The 19,001-nt window shown below is 45.8% G+C and overlaps 1 protein-coding gene across 4 annotated transcripts in view; it reads right to left on the bottom strand.

The window, feature by feature from the left end:
* Window positions 1-1,299: 1,299 nt before the first annotated feature.
* The window catches only part of LOC143900022 (uncharacterized), a 23,875-nt gene continuing 6,173 nt past the window's right edge, over window positions 1,300-19,001 (bottom strand). For 3 of the 4 annotated variants that reach the window (XM_077410932.1, XM_077410930.1, XM_077410929.1), the window contains exon 2: window positions 1,300-7,338. In XM_077410932.1, coding sequence (XP_077267058.1) covers window positions 5,366-7,306 — 1,941 coding nt within the window. In that variant the 5' untranslated portion in view covers window positions 7,307-7,338 and the 3' untranslated portion in view covers window positions 1,300-5,365. The remainder of the gene's footprint in view (window positions 7,339-19,001) is intronic. The other variant, XM_077410931.1, reaches the window with a different exon arrangement.

Below are 19,001 nucleotides of genomic sequence, written 5' to 3'. Positions count from 1 at the left end.
AAGGTCTAGCAGCGCCAAGTTTTTTTACAAGAAAAATTTATGTATTTTAATAAAATATTTTTATTTTGTACTGTTACCTCTGTAATTCTTTGTGGCCATTAAAAAATACACATGTAAATAACTTTGTATTTAAATATCTTGTATTCCCTTGTTAAATTTAAATAAAATTTTTTAATCTTATAAAATTGTTATTATACATTCTTTTCTAATTGACACAATGTAAAGATTTTTCAATGTAGTGCAACAATTATTTTTTGAGGCAATATACATGTTCTCTCTGTAATTGGCGCTCTAACTTAAAGAGATATCATTTCTTTTTTGTAACTGTAATAGATCACTTGAAGCGCGACTCTTCTTTTTGATAAGGTAACATAATTTTGTGACGTGTATCACTTGGGTTATAATTTTTCGGAAATAAAGATACTACTGCTTAGATTTTTTCGAGATTTTTCGAGATATAAAGATCTAACACTTGTTACTTAGGTTTTTTCGAGGTATAATACTACCACTTTCTTTTTTTTTTTAGGTAACAACATATACACTACTATACGTGTACTTGGCGCCTTTTTTTACCTTTTTTTAAAAAAGTTTTATCTACGGTGATTACTTAGAGACCGTGGTTTATAATAGTGATGAAGTGAAGTCTTGGGATTTCTGTACGAAACAAATGTAAATGGAGATGGGCCGATGGAAAGGGTCTTAGTCGCAGCCCGAGCGGCACAGATGTATTGTGGATACTTGCTCACGATTTAAGCTTAATCGCGCAATTTGAATGGCAGAGAGAGAGAGAGAGAGAGAGAGAGAGAGAGAGAGAGAGATGAGAGAGAGAGAGAAAAAGAGAGAACAGGTATAAGATAGAGAAATGGTTAGAGGTGAACACCTAATGTCGGTAATCAAAGTTGTAAATTGGATCGGATTTAATTCCCTTCCCCATCCCTGTTCCTTAATGTTCAAGTGACAAAGAAACAAAGGGACGCGACTTATACGTTCAATTAGAATTTTAATCTTCCTGATTATTTCCGTTAAAAATTATTTTAAAAATTAATCCGATATTCATCCAACACGATTTATTAATCATTGAAGATGCAAATTGTAATATGCATCAAATTATTTTCACCGACATCTAATAATATACAAAGTGAATTTTGTAATCACAATACGTAAATTATTTTCACTGACAACCAATATTAGAAGTTAATTTTGTAAGCGTAAAAATAATAAAAAAAATTTCTCGTTAATTCAGAAATATAAAACGTATTTAAATATTTAAGGGTATAATTACACTTTTACAGAAATGTAACGAGAAGAGACGAAATCCATAGATTATATCTCAACACGCGCGCTTTCACGATGTTTGAAATCGATATCATCTGTCTTAAAATTCCAATAAAGCCGAAGGTTCACAATTTACTGACTTTCCCTTCTCTCCCCTCTCCCCCCTTCTCCCTCTCTCTCTCTCTCTCTCTCTCTCTCTCTCTCTGCCCATCTGTCTTTCTCCCTTTCATTTTCTCTACTCAAGTCCGTCGTAAAACTCTTCGCATAATCAAAGAAGTAGAGTCGGTCGCCGAGTTAAACTACGACGATCGATTGCGCACATTCCGCGTCGGAACTTCGAGACTTACATTAGTGAGAGACGGACGACCGACCCGTTTCGACGGCCGCGCGCCGAAAGCGGGAAGGCTGGTGATGCAGCTCGCTAGGTCAGTGGACCGCACACGGGAAGCACGTTAACAGGATTTTCATTCAAGCCTCTCTCCCTCTTTTTCTTCCTCTTTTACCGAAATTCTCGCTTCGGGGTGCAATGAATTTTTCAGAGCGCCAAGCGTCCCAGAACGAAGGAAGGCTTACGAGCGGAGCCCGCACACGAGAACATGAGCCCTGAATGTTTCGTTCTAATCGCATTAAAGCTAAACGCTTTCACGGTCCTCGTAAATATAGTTTCGTCGGTTTTTCCCCCTTTCTTTCTTTCTCTTCTTTTTTCTTTTTCCGCGCAGCTGAGTAACATCATTTTTTTTAACGGCCGCCCGGTCGCCGTTCGGCGCGAATGAACGTTGATGTGAATCGACGGGGATTGCCGACTATCTGGGAAAACTGTGAACGTTTCGAACGGGAAGAGAGAACGGCGGTTTCCATACATTTGTTATGATACCACCCGCATATCGAGCGAGAATCTCTCGACGCGGTCTCGTTAGAGACTGCGTTACTGCGTAGTTGCGTACCTATCTCAAGAAAATTGACTTTCCACGATCTACGAGGAGAGTAACCTTCACTTCACGCAAACAACGAAATGTTTTTCTAATACTTTCCATTGGGGATCTTTCTCAAAATTTATAACACCTAAATTTATGACGTTATTACAACAGCTACGAAATTAATTCCACCCTGTTCCGTTATTGATGCCCCATTGCCAGATCGATACGCATATAACGCCCCCCCCCCGTCATTATGACGATAATAATCTGCTCATTTATTTTTGAAAAGTTAATCGTACAGAAGAATACGTCGTGACGCACGAGATTAGGAAAATATTGTCTCGATACACCCTTTTTTTTACGCTTCAATTTAAAGTTTATCCACCTTCTCTATTCGTTACGAGACTCGCCAAACGAGAACGTTGACAATTTCAAAAAAGCGTCTATCTCTCGCGTTTAATCTCTCTCCCTCTCTCTTCCTCTCCCTTTAATTCTGTCATTGTGAAAGTTCGAGCTCCCTCGACCAATAGTAGGAAAATGCGATTTAGTAACGAGACTTAATCTCCGGGTGCTGCAAACTACTACTACTACTATTACCACTACTACTCACGAAGTTACCTTACAAGCGGATCCAATTAGGAAGTTTTGCATATTCCGTTAGGTCCCTTGGACGCGACGTGCGTTTGGAGGCGTGCGCAAATTAAAAAAAGAAAGAAAGAAAAACACATATACACAAATAGGTTCTCAGGTTCTCAGGTTCGTAATCGCGTGGATTCGCGTAACGATTTCTGTCGTCGTCCGGGGACGTACGCACCGGATGAGTGCACACGTACCTTTATCGGTGCGCAAGACGGAATCGCTACGGCGAATCGCAAGTACAAGCCTGCACGATGATTCCTATAACGGAAACGTACGCACTTTATTCGTACTGCATTGAGTATATTTTCGTATTCAAAACGTAACATCTTTCTTTTCCAAACTTAACATCATAAATTAATAAATAAATATATATATTATATATATTTTTTATATTTATATTTTTCGTATGTATTTGCTTATGGTTCGTATAAATGTGTCCTTTGTAGTTATCCCTAAATATATTCGGTGTGTAATGTGCTTACAGAGTAAAGGTCGTAACTATTATTGCTTCAATTTACAATGGGAGCTTTCCAGCAAGTGACACAAGCCGACGCAAACGTCGTTCTATCTTTATTTTTTGGCAATGAGTAACAAAGACCAAACGACATCTGTGTCGACTTGTGTCGCTTGCTGAAAAGCTCCCAATACTTCGTACGAACGAGGGATCCCTCCCTCTGTCGGTCGCAAAAGAGGGAAAGAAGTCGGATTCGCGACTTATAACGTAATTTGTTCCCTTAAGCGTGTCTCGTGTGGAGGAACGTGTTAACGTAATTTTTTTCAGCAAACAACACATCGCTCTTTTATTAATGGCGCTCTCGAATTTGCAAACTGTGAGCGCCCGAGTATCCGGATGATTTGCTAGATTTGAATACGGGAATGAAAGATCAGATATCTAATAGCGATCGGTCATTTATAATTATAAGAATTATAAATGTCTGAGTCAGTTTTATATATATAGTCAGCGCTATATCGAAATTTAATTATTCATATCCGCCGTTTATTTATTATCCGAATATTGGTGGAAATTGATGTGTATAAGTGTAAAAATACTCGAGTGAAGATATTTGGATCCGGATACTCAAATACTTATACGGATAGGATTATGCGAATCTCCGAGTCCGAGCTTAAATGAATATTTCGGATATTTGGGTATTCGGGGAGGAGGTGAGAGGGGGGGAAGGGAGATAATAGGGATTAATCAACCCCTACAGTGGTTGTGACGTAGCTGACAATAGTTTAGTTGTGAGCCCCGAGTCTGGAACGGACCTTACGAAGAGTATTAATTTCTAGGTAGCTAGTAATCTCTAGAAGGACCTTTCATCGACTAATCGCGACGCCAGCTTTGATTTGATTTGTCACTACTCGTTCAAACGGATCCGAACAAAACGAACGCTCGCCGGGCAAAATCGGGCCACTGCATTCGCACTGAGCCAGCGGATTTCAAACTCTCGCAATTCTCGCAAAATAAATACGAGCCCTCTCGTGTTTCTTTTTTTCTCTCACTACCCGGCCAGTACAACGCACTCTCGCGCTCCCGCACAATTTACATTCCGAGTCAGATTCTGTTCCCTCAGTGAGAATGCATCCTGGCTCTCTCTCTCTCTCTCTCTCTCTCTCTCTCTCTCTCTCTCTCTCTCTCTCTCTCTCTCTCTCTCGCTCTTTCTCGCACTCTCTCACACTCTCGCGCTCTCTTTCTCTCTGTCTAGCAACGACGCAACTATCTCGGAAGACATTTCATTTTCACTCGTCCACGGTTGCTTCTGTTTGTCCTGGGGGGATAATTTCAGCGTGTCGCGCGCCGTGACCCCACCGGATTCTTACGAGCCAAAAGCACCACCGGTTCTTGTTCGAGCAACAGAATTTCAGATAATCCGCTTTTCCGTCGACGATGACGACAACGACGACAGCGATGTTATCGATCATTCTTCCAACGCCAAGTGGAAGGTAATGTCCAGCCGCAATCTCGACGCCACTCTCGCGTCTTACCGCGGTACAAACTGTCCGGAACACAGGGGACGTCGGTTCTTTTTCCTTTCCATTTTCTCTCTCTCCCTCTCTCTCTCTTTTTTCTTTCTCCGTGCCGTCGCGAACAAACATTACCGTTGCTCAAACGTTTAACCGTGCTGAAATGCACCTGCAGTTCGTTGGTCCTTTTATGAGACGTAGACGGCATGGCCGATAACGAAAGTTAACACGGATACAACCGATGGAATCGTTTCCGTCAAGCGATATCGTACGTCGCGTAAATTTAACGGTCGAACAGCGATCCGGAACGTGGTGTAAAGCTTTCGTATTTCTCGCGCTATTCTCGCAGCCACTCCAGTTCTCAGTCGCACTCGAGTATCAAGACGCTACGCCGAGGCAATAATCCCGCGACAGTTTCGGATAGTTAAAGACCCGTGATACGGAGTCGACGGTCGACGGCGTCCGGTTCCGTCTAACAGACTAGACTATCCCCCGGATTCCGCTGATTACCGCCGCAACTGAACCCACCAAACTTACGTTTTACGAGATCCCCGACTGTTCAACTCCCCTCATACAAAGACAACGTGCGGTTTCTCGGATAGCGGCGGTGGCGGCGACGGCGGCGGCGACGGCGGTGCCGTTGGCTCGTAGTCGTAATCGTACTCGTAATCGTAACCGTAGTCCAACCGTCGTAGAACGTTCGACCTGGCGGTGGGAGGACTACGGGCGCGATAAAGCGACAGCACTTCCGGCGGCTCGTCCCGCAGATCGGTCACGTCCGCCACCGCGTACACCCCTTCCTCCGCCGAAAGTTGCTTGCCCCGCGACGTCGGCTCGACGGCGTCGCGATGCCCGGGCCGCGCGTACCGCGGCGTCTCGTAGATGTTCGTCTCGCGCGATTGCGGGCTGTAATCCGTCGTCGTCGTCGCCGTCATCGTCGCCGCGACCTTGCCGCGCGGCGAATCGTACGAGATGTCCTCGTTGGTCCTGGCCAACAGTCGACGGCTGTACGACTCGGCGCTCTTGTCCAGCCCGTTGTCGCTCCTACCGACGTAGACCAGGAACTCGGGACGACTCGGCGCCGCGTACGCCAACGACCGTCTCTTCCTCTTCGCGCGGGTCAATCGCGCGATCAGAGTGAGCACGACCGCAGCCGCCAAGAAGCAACCGGCGGCCGAGAGCGATAGATACAAAGGGCTTAGGCGACACCGTAGGGAGCCCTCGGAAAGCGCGATCAGCGCCCTGCCGGCGAACTCCTCGTCGCTGCAGACGATGTCGTGGGTGTCCAACTCGAGCCGCGTCTCGTTCCGCCGCTCCTCCGCGCGGATCACGTTCCACAGCCAGTGCACCGAGCAGTTGCACACCAGAGGATTGCCGCCGACTCGCAGATGCGACAGCCCGTCGACGGGGAACTGCGTCGGCTGCAAGGTCGCCAGGCTGCAGCGACGTAGCGAGACCCACTTGAGGTACCGAGCTCCGTAAAGAACTCGCGCCGGCAACTCCCTCAATTCCCGATTGCCGTCCATCGAGACGCGCTCGAGGTTCACGTTGTCGGCGAACGCCCGCGCGTTTACGTTTCCGATCGTGCAGTCGTTCAGCTCCAGGGTCCTCAGCTCGAACAAGTTGCGGAAGGCCACGGCCTCCAAGGATCCGAGGGGATTCGTGCTTAAAACGAGACCCGTCAGAACGTTCAATCTGGCCAGGGCGGCCGTAGGCACGGAAGTCAGATTGTTCCCGGATAAGTCCAGATACAGAAGATCCGGCAGACGATCGAAGGCGACGTCGGCGATGTACCTGATGACGTTGTTCGACAGATTTAGTGAGATCAGCGACGGTAACGACGGCAAGGAATCGCGGTCGAGCCCCAGTATCAAGTTATCCGACAGATCTACGCGCTCGAGGCTCGGCGCCGCAGCCAGATTACTCGTCGGCACTTCCAACAGCGAGTTCTTGTTCAGAATCAGAGTCCGTATCTTGTGCAGGTTCTTTAACAGCTCGTCGCACAGACTCGTGATCGAGTTGTCGCTCAGATCCAGTACTTCCAGCTCGCTGGTGGACTTGAACGCCTGTTCGGATATCTCCGAGATATTGTTGCCGGCCAGATTCAATTCCTTTAAAGACGTCAGTCCGTCAAGGGCGTTCCTCGCCAAAGTGTGGATCATGTTATCGCTGACGTTAAGCGCGATCAGGTTTTGCTGCATCCCGAAATTCGCCAAGCCTAACGTGTGAAGGAGATTCGAGCTCAGGTCGAGGCTCTCCAGATTACCGTAGAAGCCGAAGGTGAGGTGCACGTTGGTCACACGATTGTTCGACAGGTCCAAGTGACGGATCTCCGGGTTCAGCTGGATCGGCACGACCTCGAGGCCGGCGTAGGCGCACGAGACTCGCAGGCTCTCGTCGTCGCATCGGCATCGCGCCGGGCAGAGACCACTAGCCACGACTGTCATCACGGCGGCCATCGCTATCGCGATCGGCAGCGTCGACGGCGACGACGGCCCACGTGATGCCATTCCATATGAACTCTTTTCGGACTGGAACTGCCCTGCGACAGAAACGAATAACGGAAACATTATCATCGGGCTAATAGACATGAGCTAATAGGAAATCAAACCACGCAGGCAGAATGCGACAACTGTAGATAGACTGACATGCAGCATCGGAAACTTGAGAGGGCGGAAACCACGTTATCACAGCGGAAACCACAATTATCGAAATAATAAAATTAATTGGACAATAAGACTTTCTTATTCGTCTGTGCCTGAAGATTTAATCTCGAAAAACATTTTAACAGTTTTTAACTATCTACCATCTACGATTTTAAAAATCGGAGAAAATACAGTTGCGAAAATGAGATATCATTCATCGCGATGCGGATTTATCTGATTTTCGTGACATTTACTACACGTATTTATAAAATTACACCTCAAAGTGCGATAGAAATTGCTGCATGCGGTTCCAATTATCCCTTTAATGACCGACAGTTTAATGATATTAACTGCGTGTTAATTTCACATTTCAAAATACTCTATCAAAATTCCACTTCTTCAACCGGAGTGTGATGCGGCACTATCATTACAATCAACGGGGTCACGATAATGCGAAATAATTTAATTGCACGGGCGCTTAAAAGGGCATAAATAAAACCAAAATACGTTAAAGCACGAGAGCATAGAAAACATTTATTACATCCTATCGTGTTTGTTCGCACAAACGCGGAAACATTCTTCGCGCTTTATACACCATGAACCGCGCGGCGCGATTATACGAACGATATCCCTGCGCTGTGTATCACGAAGCTGCGGTAAATGTTTCGAATAAAATCCGCCGTTAGCTGAAAGACCTTTGTGAGCCGGGTAAACTCGGCGAAAGCGTAACTACCTTTTACGTTCGCCGGTTTGCCGCACAAGCTCGATGCAAGTTTATTTACGGACACCTGCACGCTCATTCGCGTTCAGATTTCGCGCTGCCTGCATCGCCGGCTCCTCCCGGGACACGTCCGACACGGCGCAGTTTGTACGTCAACGTCTTTTATTCCTTTTTATGCCACGCGGAGGGTAAATAACGCCACCCACTCGTAACAAAAAGAGGAAAATGACAAACTGGCTGCGAAAAAGGAGTGAATATTAAATTTGCGTCCCATATACATCCCGACTAAATTTACTGCGCTCGGCTAATTAAATCGACGACGAATCTCACCGTGTGCGCTCGCTGTTTTCACCTGATGGCGAGACTTTTTTATAGCGTTCTCTGCGACGTGCTCGACGTACGACCGGCCGAGCTCGTCGGCAATCAGGGCAATCGGGTTTTAATACAAATTATCGCAAACTGCCTAAAACGCGTTTGCATATAAAAAATGACATTTTCGATACAGGTGTTTGACGTGATATTAATTTTAGAAAAATTAAATTCCAGATAAAATGACGGTATTCGATATAACTACGTGATCGATGAATGATGCAAATTCTTTAAAAATTGATGAAAATCATTACTGAAAATATTATGATATCGCATTTATCCCAGCGTTACTTTGTTTTTCTCTTAAAAGTTACATTAAGTACACAACTTTATTATATAACTTTATCATGTATATATTTCTAGTATATTAACAATATTTCTTCATACTGCTTTATACCAATATATATTTTCCTTGTATCACCCTCAGGCGAAGAAATATAGTGGAACTATCCTTCAAAGAAAGTTGGGGGTAACAAGAAAACAATACGTTTGCCAATGGCGCGTTTATGTCTTAAAGAGCAGAGGGAGGGAGGGAGAAAGAGAGATATTTAGAGAGAGAGAGAGAGAGAGAGAGAGAGAGAGAGAGAGAGAGAGAGAACACGGTGCATCCTTCCTTGGTAAATTTATCCGCAAAACAAGCAATTCGACGAGTTCGTATTTCACGTGAAAGCACAGCATGCTTGGTCTATTGCGATAGAATTAAGACCTGGGAAATTTACTAGGCGACAAGATAAACAATGCCGGGGCCATTAATATTTCGTTATACAACTCTTACAAAGGTACAATGTTGTAATTTTTGTTCCAAGCATTAGTGAATTTACAACAATTCGAACAATTTAAAAAATATTTTTATATCAGGTAACAAAAAAAACAAAAAATATATATGATTGGTTTTTTTCACAAATACAATTGATATGTACGATTAAATCAAGTAATCTTTAAATCAATAATTATTGAAAAAAATGCTCTTTACAAATGCATCGTCTACTTTTGTTCATCGTGATGTTTTTTTTCAAAACGTAAAGCAAAGCGCTTTCGTTAATCAACTCTGAAATTTCCCTCTAACACGCGCATAACTCGACCGTGTCGATTGAAAATCGATACTAGATTAGCCCGTCAAATTAACCGCGAGTGCCTCATATAATGTATGTAGCCCCGTTAATCGGACGCAAAAGTAAGCTTGTACGCGGAAAACACGGCTCGCGGAGAGTTACACCGGAAACGTTACACATGGCCGCGAACTAAACAACAATTTAGCGATCGTTATCCGTTAACCCGTGCCGTGCCAGAGAGAGCGCACGAATCGAAGGGGGGCTACGCGTGCATCGGAGGGCGCGGGATATTACGCATTGCGCCAACGATAATTTCGATCGCGAGATTTCTGCCAAGTTTCCTCTCCTCTCCACCGCTGTCCAGAAATTTCTCCGATATCCTCGTTTCGGTAAGTGCTTGCCGCGCCCTCCCGTAATTTTTCACGTCTCTTTTTCCACGCTCCGTCAGGGAATAACAAATGGCGCTGATCTCACTGTCATGTATAATGCACAGATTTACAGCATCCCGCGCTATCTGGCACAGCTATACCGTCCAAAGCCGCTACTGCCCCCTCCTCCCATTCCTCTCCCCGCGGCCCACCCATCTCGTCGCGTCCGCAAAAAAATGCAACGGACGTTAACATCCGCGGCAAGTAATATCCCGTGTGGCGGCGCGCGTCATTTTCTCCGGGAAATCGGGCGCCCCTTTTTTTTCCTACCTCGCAACGGGCGCGCCGGGATAGGGGCGTTTTTCGGCTCCGGGAATATCGCCGAGAGGAAGAAAGTTGTGAAAGAGGGTGAAACGAGATCGACGTGAAAAGAAGGGATGGGACATAAAGAGGACGGGGAGGGAAAAAGGGAGAAGACGGAACTTGATTGCGCGGGGGATATTCGAGCGAGGATATCTTGCCCCGCGGTAAAAATGACATCGCCTTGATAAACAACGCTTGTCTACGACCGTCGGGATGATAAGAGCAAAGCCCGGGAATTAGCTCAAGTATCGCAACTTAGTATCTAGGTCAACGGGAAGTTTTTATTTCGCTCTATCTGGCAACTCGTTGAAAATTTACATTTACGAGACTAACTATAATCTAGTTCTGTGCATCGTAAGTTTCGCGTAAGCTCCAACCAACGAACGGTTAAGTACCTTTGAAGCTATCCCTCAACGGTGTGCGCTACACCGATGAAATATTTAGTGCAATATCTGCAAAGATCGGTAATTGTTTTTAAAGCTACGGCGGATACCTATCGTCGAGATAATCTTGTTGCGAGAAGTAAGATTGTGTTATTAAGGGTAGTTCATGGCGCACCAATGAGCTGTGTGTTTAGAAGGATAGTTATATATCGACGAAGGAAAGAGATAAATTGTTCATGATTATGATATTAATTGAGAATCTTATTTTTCTCCATCTATGCATGAACCTGCAGATCAATGTGCAATCTTGTGTTAAAGATCATAAATATTATATATTATTACGTATAATATTATAACATATATTGTATGTAATTAAAATATAAATATTTTATATGCTTTATATATATATATATATATATATGTAGGTCCGAAAGTATGTTCCGGGACTTTTATTTTTGATATCGGTATATTCCGGGACATTTGGCAGTTTCCAGGACTGTCCTGGAAAAAATTGATGTCCTACGGCAATTTTCGGGACAGTTTTTTGAATCTTATTACATATATAGCGTTATATTCCAGGAGTATACATTTCAAAAAACGTAAACAGTCCCAGAACATACCTCTGGACCTACATATATATATATATATATATATATATAAGACTCTTACAATAATACAAGCTAATTAAATTTATTTATAGAATCTCGGGAAACACACACCTATACGAATGACGATCAATTTGAAAAAAAACTCTGAAGCTGTATATATAATATATAGCTGTAAGACTCTTTTGAAATTGATTATCATTCGTATAGTGTTTTCCGAGATTCGATAAATAAATTTAATTATCTTGTATTGTTGCAGCATCTCTCATCATATATACGATCTTCATATGTCGTTTTATTTAGATATAGTTTTGGAGTGTGCGCGTATATCATTACCGTCGATATCTTATTACTGGCTGCAATTTACGCGCTACGTGATATTTTCGCGCAAAGAATTCATAAATAATGTTCGCGCATAATTTGCACGACGTGTTTGTAACGAGCTCGCGTGGCACAATCGCGATATGCGAGCGGAATTAAAGGACTTCATATTCCGATATATGTATACGCGATATTTCTCGTCCCGGTATAAATTGTGCCGCGCGGCGGTGTAATCCCGGCTGAAAAATTAATATAGGTATAGTCTGCAGCACAGTTTAAATTCTCGGTTGTGTGGAAGGAGAAGCGTCGGGATTCTTAAGATAGCTAAGTTAAGATCGCACGTTTATCGGCCAAAGGAAAACGTAAATAATAAATAAGACGACGGTTCCTCCCCTCGTCGCGACAGACGACGAAATTTGCCCGGACATGCATAATACATGTGGAAATGGCATCGAGCGTAGTAGCTAGGCAGCCGCGGGTGACTTCTTGTCTATAATAGAATCTGCGCGCGTTCGCCCGATTCTACGCCGCATAAAGCAAAGAAGTCTCGGATAACGTACAACAGGCCAAGTCATTCAATTTACCAAATCCCCTTTCACCCCTGCCCCCTTTTCCTTCCCCCCCCCCCCCAGAACCCGTTCTCGTTCTCGTTCTCTCGATCCAACTCCGACTGAAGACGAGCCAAAGTCATACCAAACTTGGCTAACCACCGAATAAACGACCGAGCTACAACCTCTCTAGCGAGGAACACAAACCACGCGCGAGCTATAATTTTACGATTTACCTATCGTATCGCTATAATACGCCATGCCACGAAGATAATGCAATTCCGTGAAATGAAACTTTTCCGTCGAATATCGTTATCAATTTACTATTCTCCCCTCCGGGAAATTAATTCTGAAAATTGTGTACAAAAAGGTTAATTAATTTTGTCATTTAAGCAAATTAAGTTGCATGTTTATTGTAAGAACCACCGAGACATTTTTAAAAATGGTAATTAAACTTTCCCTCTCTCTCTCTCTCTCGCTCTATTGCTTTCTCTCTTATACACTGTATCCATCCCAAATTAAAAGTGGTGACATTACGAGGCTACGTATAATTAATTTCATTGCTCCGGACGGAGCGACACTGCACACACGTCCACTGCAACGAAGGCAGCGCGGTAAGAATTACTTGCCGTTATAAATATTCGAGGACGGTAATTAAAATCGTGCCCCCACGGGTACTAACAGTAGCAGATCAAACGTTAATATCACCGACGCGCGTTCCACGCGCGAGGTACGCTCTAAACGAATTGCACGAATCGCTGCATTGAAATGCTAATTCAATTAGTTCTTCGGGTTTAAAAACTTGGCGGTACCACACGTGCGGGAGTGCGGACCGCCGTGCCGAAACGGCTAATTAGATTAGCATATTAATGCGCGAAATCGGAAAATTCGTTAAGCTGAAAGTTTACTCTAGCTCCGGCCGAGTCTCTTCTCGCCTTAATGAATAGTCCTTTCTCTCTCTCTCTCTCTCTCTCTCTCTCTCTCTCTCTCTCTCTCTCTCTCTCTCTCTCTCTCTCTCTCTCTCTCTCTCTCTCTCTCTCTCTCTCTCTCTCTCTCTTCCTTTTCGAGGCGCGATGCAGTTGCCGGGCATAAATTACGAGGCGAACGGTGGGGACTGGACCCGTATACACGCCTCCTGTTTAATTTATGCATTTCTTGACCCGTATCAGCGTACCCGGTTTCCTACCTGTTGGTCCGCGTCCGGCCTGCCACCTGTTCGAAAGGAATCCTCCTCTCGTTCTCTCTCTCTTTCTCTCCCTCCCCGGCGAGGAACGAAAAAAATGCCTAGACATTTACATTACTTAACAGACGGTCGACGCGACGGCCGGGATCTTCGAATCCTGCTCGTTATACTCCCGGTCTGAGAAATGACGCTCAAGGATTTAACGCCGTTTAACGATACCGGCAAGCTATCAATTATTCTCGCTTCACCGTGCGCGCCCACCTTTCCCTGATGTAGCGTCCATCCGGGACAGCTGTCGTTCGCTACGATTCGGTTCGTATCCCGCACCGGCGGCGCAGCGCTGGGAGGGATCGGGAGATGGATATGTGGCGTTCGTGGACGGCGACGGCAACTTAAGACAGCTGGCAATCAACGTTCGAACCGAACATCCTAACATATATAGGGGAGAAAGTTTTGGATCGGTATCGATAGAGCGATATTTGCCGATCAAGGGTATATCACGAAACTTTCGTGAAAAACGAGACACAGCCCCGTTCGTGAAACGCTACTCTCAGGTTTATCGTGAAATTTTCTCTCGCTCGCCTCGAAACCTCGCCTCTTTCTTCGGCCGTGGAAAATTATGCAGATTGGAGGAAGGATTCGTTTTTCGCGTGCTCGAGCAGAGGAGGCGAGTCTCGAGCGAAGGAGGATTTGAATCGGAACGACGATCGCGGAGAGAGGACCGAGTTATATCCAGGGTACGTGGAGGATTAATGCGGTGGCTATACTAGCGTCCGGTTCGTATTTCCATCGAGGGGGAGATGGCACTCGATCGGTCATCGAGCACGTCGAAACGATTTTAACCCTCCCGGTCTTCTCGGGGCGCGCGGTCGTAGCCCGTGTATCCGCTCGAGTAAAATATTGCTTCACGCGGAGGTCGTGGCGACACAGAAAGGAGAGAAGAAGGAAAACGTAGGTTCAAAGGGAAAAAAGAGAGAGGGAGCGAGAAAGAGGACTCACTCGGTCGGGTACACGCCGAGGCACGAGAGAAGCGAGTGGGAAAAAGCCCTCTGCAATTGCAATCCGGACAAATATCCGGAGCCGAGACGAACGACGAACGAACAAAGAGAAGCGCGAGAGAGAGAGAGGGAACGCGCGCGAGGAAGCGAGAGAGAGGAGAAGAAAGGGATGAAGGGCGGGTGGCGTGAAAGGCGGAAAGGAAACAGAAAGAAGAGGGTGCAAGAAAGGAAGAGAGAGAGAGAGAGAGAGAGAGAGAGAGAGAGAGAGAGAGAGAGAGAGAGAGAGAGAGAGAGAGAGAGAGAGAGAGAAAGAGGTTCTGGTAGTGGTGCAGAAATTGTTCGGGCTACTGCGAAACGAAACGAAACGAAACGAAACGCTTCTCCCGCCGCTCCTATATATATGCGGCAGTCGATAAACCGCGCCTGCGTAGCTCAAACACACGGAGAGCTACCCCCATCGTAGTACGACGGAGGCTTAGGGGGCTGCCTGCACGCATACCTTCGCTCCTCGGCGGGCGCGCGCGAGCGCAGGGGTGTGGATTAAAGATATATTAAAGATACCCAGACCGTACACCACGTCCGTCTGTCCGTCCGTCCATCTGTTCATTCGCCCCGTCCGTATTTCCATCTCGGTTGTACGTAAACGAGCACTTTGGCCGCTATTTCTTCTCCTCCCTCCTCCCTCCCCCTTCCTCATTGGTTTTCTCGTTCATCCTGCTGTCGCAGGACGCGCGTTTTCGTTGCCTGATGCCTACCGCTCTTCCTTCCTTTCCCTTGTCCGCCCGCGACGTTTCCGCTGCGACGAAAAAAGATTCGGATTTCTAAAGTTAAATCGTGTCGTCGCTCGCGCGACTCCGCTTTACGAGAGGGGGCCCGCTTTCGGTATCCCGGGAGCCCGCGAGATTACCTATACCCGGAGCCGGAGCTCTTAAGAAACGGTGTCATTAGGATTGAACGATTGTGCGGCGGGCCGTGTGTTTCCCTCGGTGCTGCACGTATATATACATTGTACTCCCCACGTTGCACCCACGCCATCGTTAGACCCCGACGTTACCCGCTTTATCTCGCGCCGCTTTTACCGCACCCGGTTCATCAGTTATTACGACCTTCCTCTGACTCCTCGCTTGCTTTTTCTCAATGAATGAATGCTAACGTACCACGCGCAACGCTCGCTGACTCTCTTTTTCTTTCTTCATTCGTTGGGAAAAAAAACGGACACCTCGATTCTAAATTGCTCCGCGCGTTGAATGGCGCCGTCTCCTCGCCGGAGTCGATCGTTCCAAATTTAAAAGAGACCAGCTTGGCGACGCCGCGGGAATGCTCCGGCAATATATAGCACGGCGCGTCTCGCGCCGTTCGATTCCGCCGTCAGAGATATTGAAATGCTCTTCGGGGATCGTATATGTTACACATACCGCTTCTTTCAATCGTACCCACGGACGAATACGTAGTCGTCGTCGCCGTCGTCGTCATCTTATTTCAACGTTCCGCGCTTTCAGCGACCGCGTTTCTCATAAAATCCCCTCGGGCTTCATAAAAATCGTCCGCCGATAAATCACGAATAAAATTCCGCGAACGTGTACAACGCGCGTCTCACTCTGATACGCGACGCGATTTCGCTCGGGCTTTCCAGCGAATTACGGTCAGCAGAGAGAGAGGATTAATCGTTTAAGTCTCTCGGCGTTGTCAACGCACAGTGTCTCTGTGCAGCTCATATTTACGCCCTTCCGCGTGCAGCGGAGATATGAAACTAACTGGACCGCGCACTTTCATCTACGCGCGCATTCCTCGGTCGGAGTGACGCCTGACGTACTGTGCCTCCCTTCCTTCAAGTTACACAGAAAAGAAAGAAGAGTGTCAAATAAAGACTCATATACTCGTTATATGCGCAAGATATATAATCTGGAAATGAGATATGAGATATATATTGCGTTAAACGAAAAAAACTTGGCTTGAATAAAGTCATTTGTACATATAGTTCAACAAAAAAAAGTTTAAATACTTATAAGAAGATTATAGATTGTTAAGTTTTGATTCGACACTTTTTTTCTCTATATATGCAGTGAAGATTATCAAATAATTTCATAACAGCGACATTAAAACTCGCGAAAATTCGCGCGACGATCAAATTAAATGGCTTAATTCAATCTATTTTCCCACGAATGTACTTTCATTTCCGCGAATCGCCTGTGGTAATGCGAAAAACCTCTCCCTGTTCAAAACTTCGTTCCCGGTTTCCGTACGTATTTGCATATTAACGTCGGTACACCGGTATATAATCTGATTTATATATGTTGCGGTCAATACGGAATTAACCTCAGGTAAATCCAATACAATACTCGGCGTGTTCATTACGCGTATATAGAATTTACGGAATGTCACGCATTTCCTATTAATTGTGAATTCAACTTGTCGAATTTAGGCCGAAGTTTCCTTCGGTGGAAAATCGGTGGAAGGGTAGCTCTCTAACTTTTTTTCGTTTTATTAACATTAAATCTCTTGATCTTTAACCATCGAACAAACATTTTATTCGAACAATTAAATAATGAAAAGTCGTATCTACTTGAGACTTCTCCGAAGCTGAAGTATTCAATATCTGAATGTAAAATGTTTCGGTCGATTGGTAATTACTGAATGCGAGATATTCAATAAACCTATCAACTTTTCTGTTAAAAGGGAATAAATTGGAAAACCGTCAGATAATTTATAAGACGGAAAAAAAGTGGACGATTTCTGATACATCTTGTACATTTATACGAGAAATGTATGTACATTAAAACATTATCTTGTTGAATGAAACCATCAAAGAGAGAGAGAGAGAGAGGGGGGGAGGGAGATCGGCAGCAAATCGATCGCGGAACATAGATAAATACGGGCGATAGCGTCTACAGATGGAAAGCTCGATAGTTCTAATTTACGATACGTGAAATATCAACGTGCTCGGCATGTCAACGCCCGGACTATGTATTCTCGTAATTCCGCCGCATCGATGAAGCCGCAGAAATATCGGTCGAACATATTAAAACATCCCCCATCTGCTCGTTCTGCGTCGCCTCTGTTCTCTACCGATAACTATCGGTTATTTCCTCCACCTGTCCCTCATCCGAAGTTACCGTTTATTTGAGTTGCGAAAATATAATCGACGTCGCTGATGTACCTCCGTGTGTACGTATCTCGAGTAACCGTTTAAGAAAGGAAAACGCTTGTTAAACGTTTCATTTTTACGTGTAACGTTAAAGAATTAATCACGCTTCGCGCGCGCAAAGTGAAAAACTATAGTTTTCGAGCCTCTTCTCGTTTTTCTTTTTCTCTAATCCTTCAAAAAGCGGGGATGTCCGAAGTGCGCGTTCGCCGCACGTTAATTTATTCACGGGTGTGTCTGGCGAGGCCATATTTAACGGCCAAGATAATAACGACGCGACGTCCAGCTTCGAACGAAAAGCACAGCGGCGTAGTCGCGCTAACAATATTCAGCCTGTTTAGTCGCCTACGTTCCAGTACGTCGGCCAGCCGCTTCCCTTCCTGTCCTTTCTCTGCCACGTTTCCGGTTTTCCAGAGAGTAACGACCTACTCTCGTGCGCTTCCAGCTTTTCCACGCGGGATTATGACGTTACCTGACAAGGAGACGTCCCAGATCCAATTACGGTTGTATCGAGGCGAATAGTCTCGCCAAAATAATAATAAATCTCGGCCCTCGCGCGCGCAATCGTATATGTTACGTACTCGTCGTTTCGGCTCCGAGCGCGGCAAGTTATAACATCGTCCAATTACATAATTGAGAGAAAACGGGCCTCGCAGGACGATCGATCAAATCCAGGCAATTAGCCCATTTCTTTCTTGCTTCCCGTCCGTCCGCTTCGGCGCCCCGGCATTCGACATCGGCTGGGAAAGGCCTTCCTCTTTTCGCCACAGAACGAGACGCGTGAAGGGAAAGATTCGACGGCTCGAATGACAGGCGCACCTTGAGCCGGCCGGTAGCGCTCGCGGTCACGGATAATCCACAACGATTACGTCTCTCGCTCTTCAGGCTGCGTGGTTCTCACCCCCCCCCCCCCCCCTCCTCTTCCCAAATGATATCCTCTAATGATCTTTTCACTTTCGTGTGTTTGCGCTCGCGGTATATGGTATATAGATCGTCGGATGGTATAGACGGTTTAATCAACGGAGATACCGTTGATTACCGGGGAAAGTTCCGACGCGTTCATTCCTTTCTCCAATCTCGCCAATGATGTCCGCGCCGGTAAGTAATCATATTGTTCCAGCGCGCCAAGTGCGTGCCGCAATTCGTTCGCCGTGGTTTCACTCGATTATTGCGACCGACGCGACGGCCGAGACAAAAGAAATCCTCCTCAAGTGAGCTCCCTGAACCGTGACCTACCACCCAAAAAGGGTGGAACGGGGAACGGGAGAGCCGTAAACAAAGGCGGCCGGCAAACAATACCGGCTACAAGAGCAAACACGATATCCGCCCTTCACAGAGCGCCGCGCAGAAAACTGAAGTGCAAGGTACAAGTTCACCGGGAGAGGAGGTTCCCTTCCCCCCTTTCCCTCTTTCTCTCCTACCTCTCTCTCTCTCTCTCTCTCTCGATTCCGCAAAATTTAAGCCGCAAGGGGGATGTGTATCTGTGGGAAGTAACGGTGCGAGACAC

This window comes from Temnothorax americanus, unplaced genomic scaffold (assembly GCF_048541705.1).
Source record: "Temnothorax americanus isolate GAGA-0224 unplaced genomic scaffold, ASM4854170v1 Scaffold3, whole genome shotgun sequence".
Classification (NCBI taxonomy): domain Eukaryota; kingdom Metazoa; phylum Arthropoda; class Insecta; order Hymenoptera; family Formicidae; genus Temnothorax; species Temnothorax americanus.
Note: the sequence above shows the minus strand (reverse complement) of the source record. Positions and strands in the feature narration are given on the sequence as shown.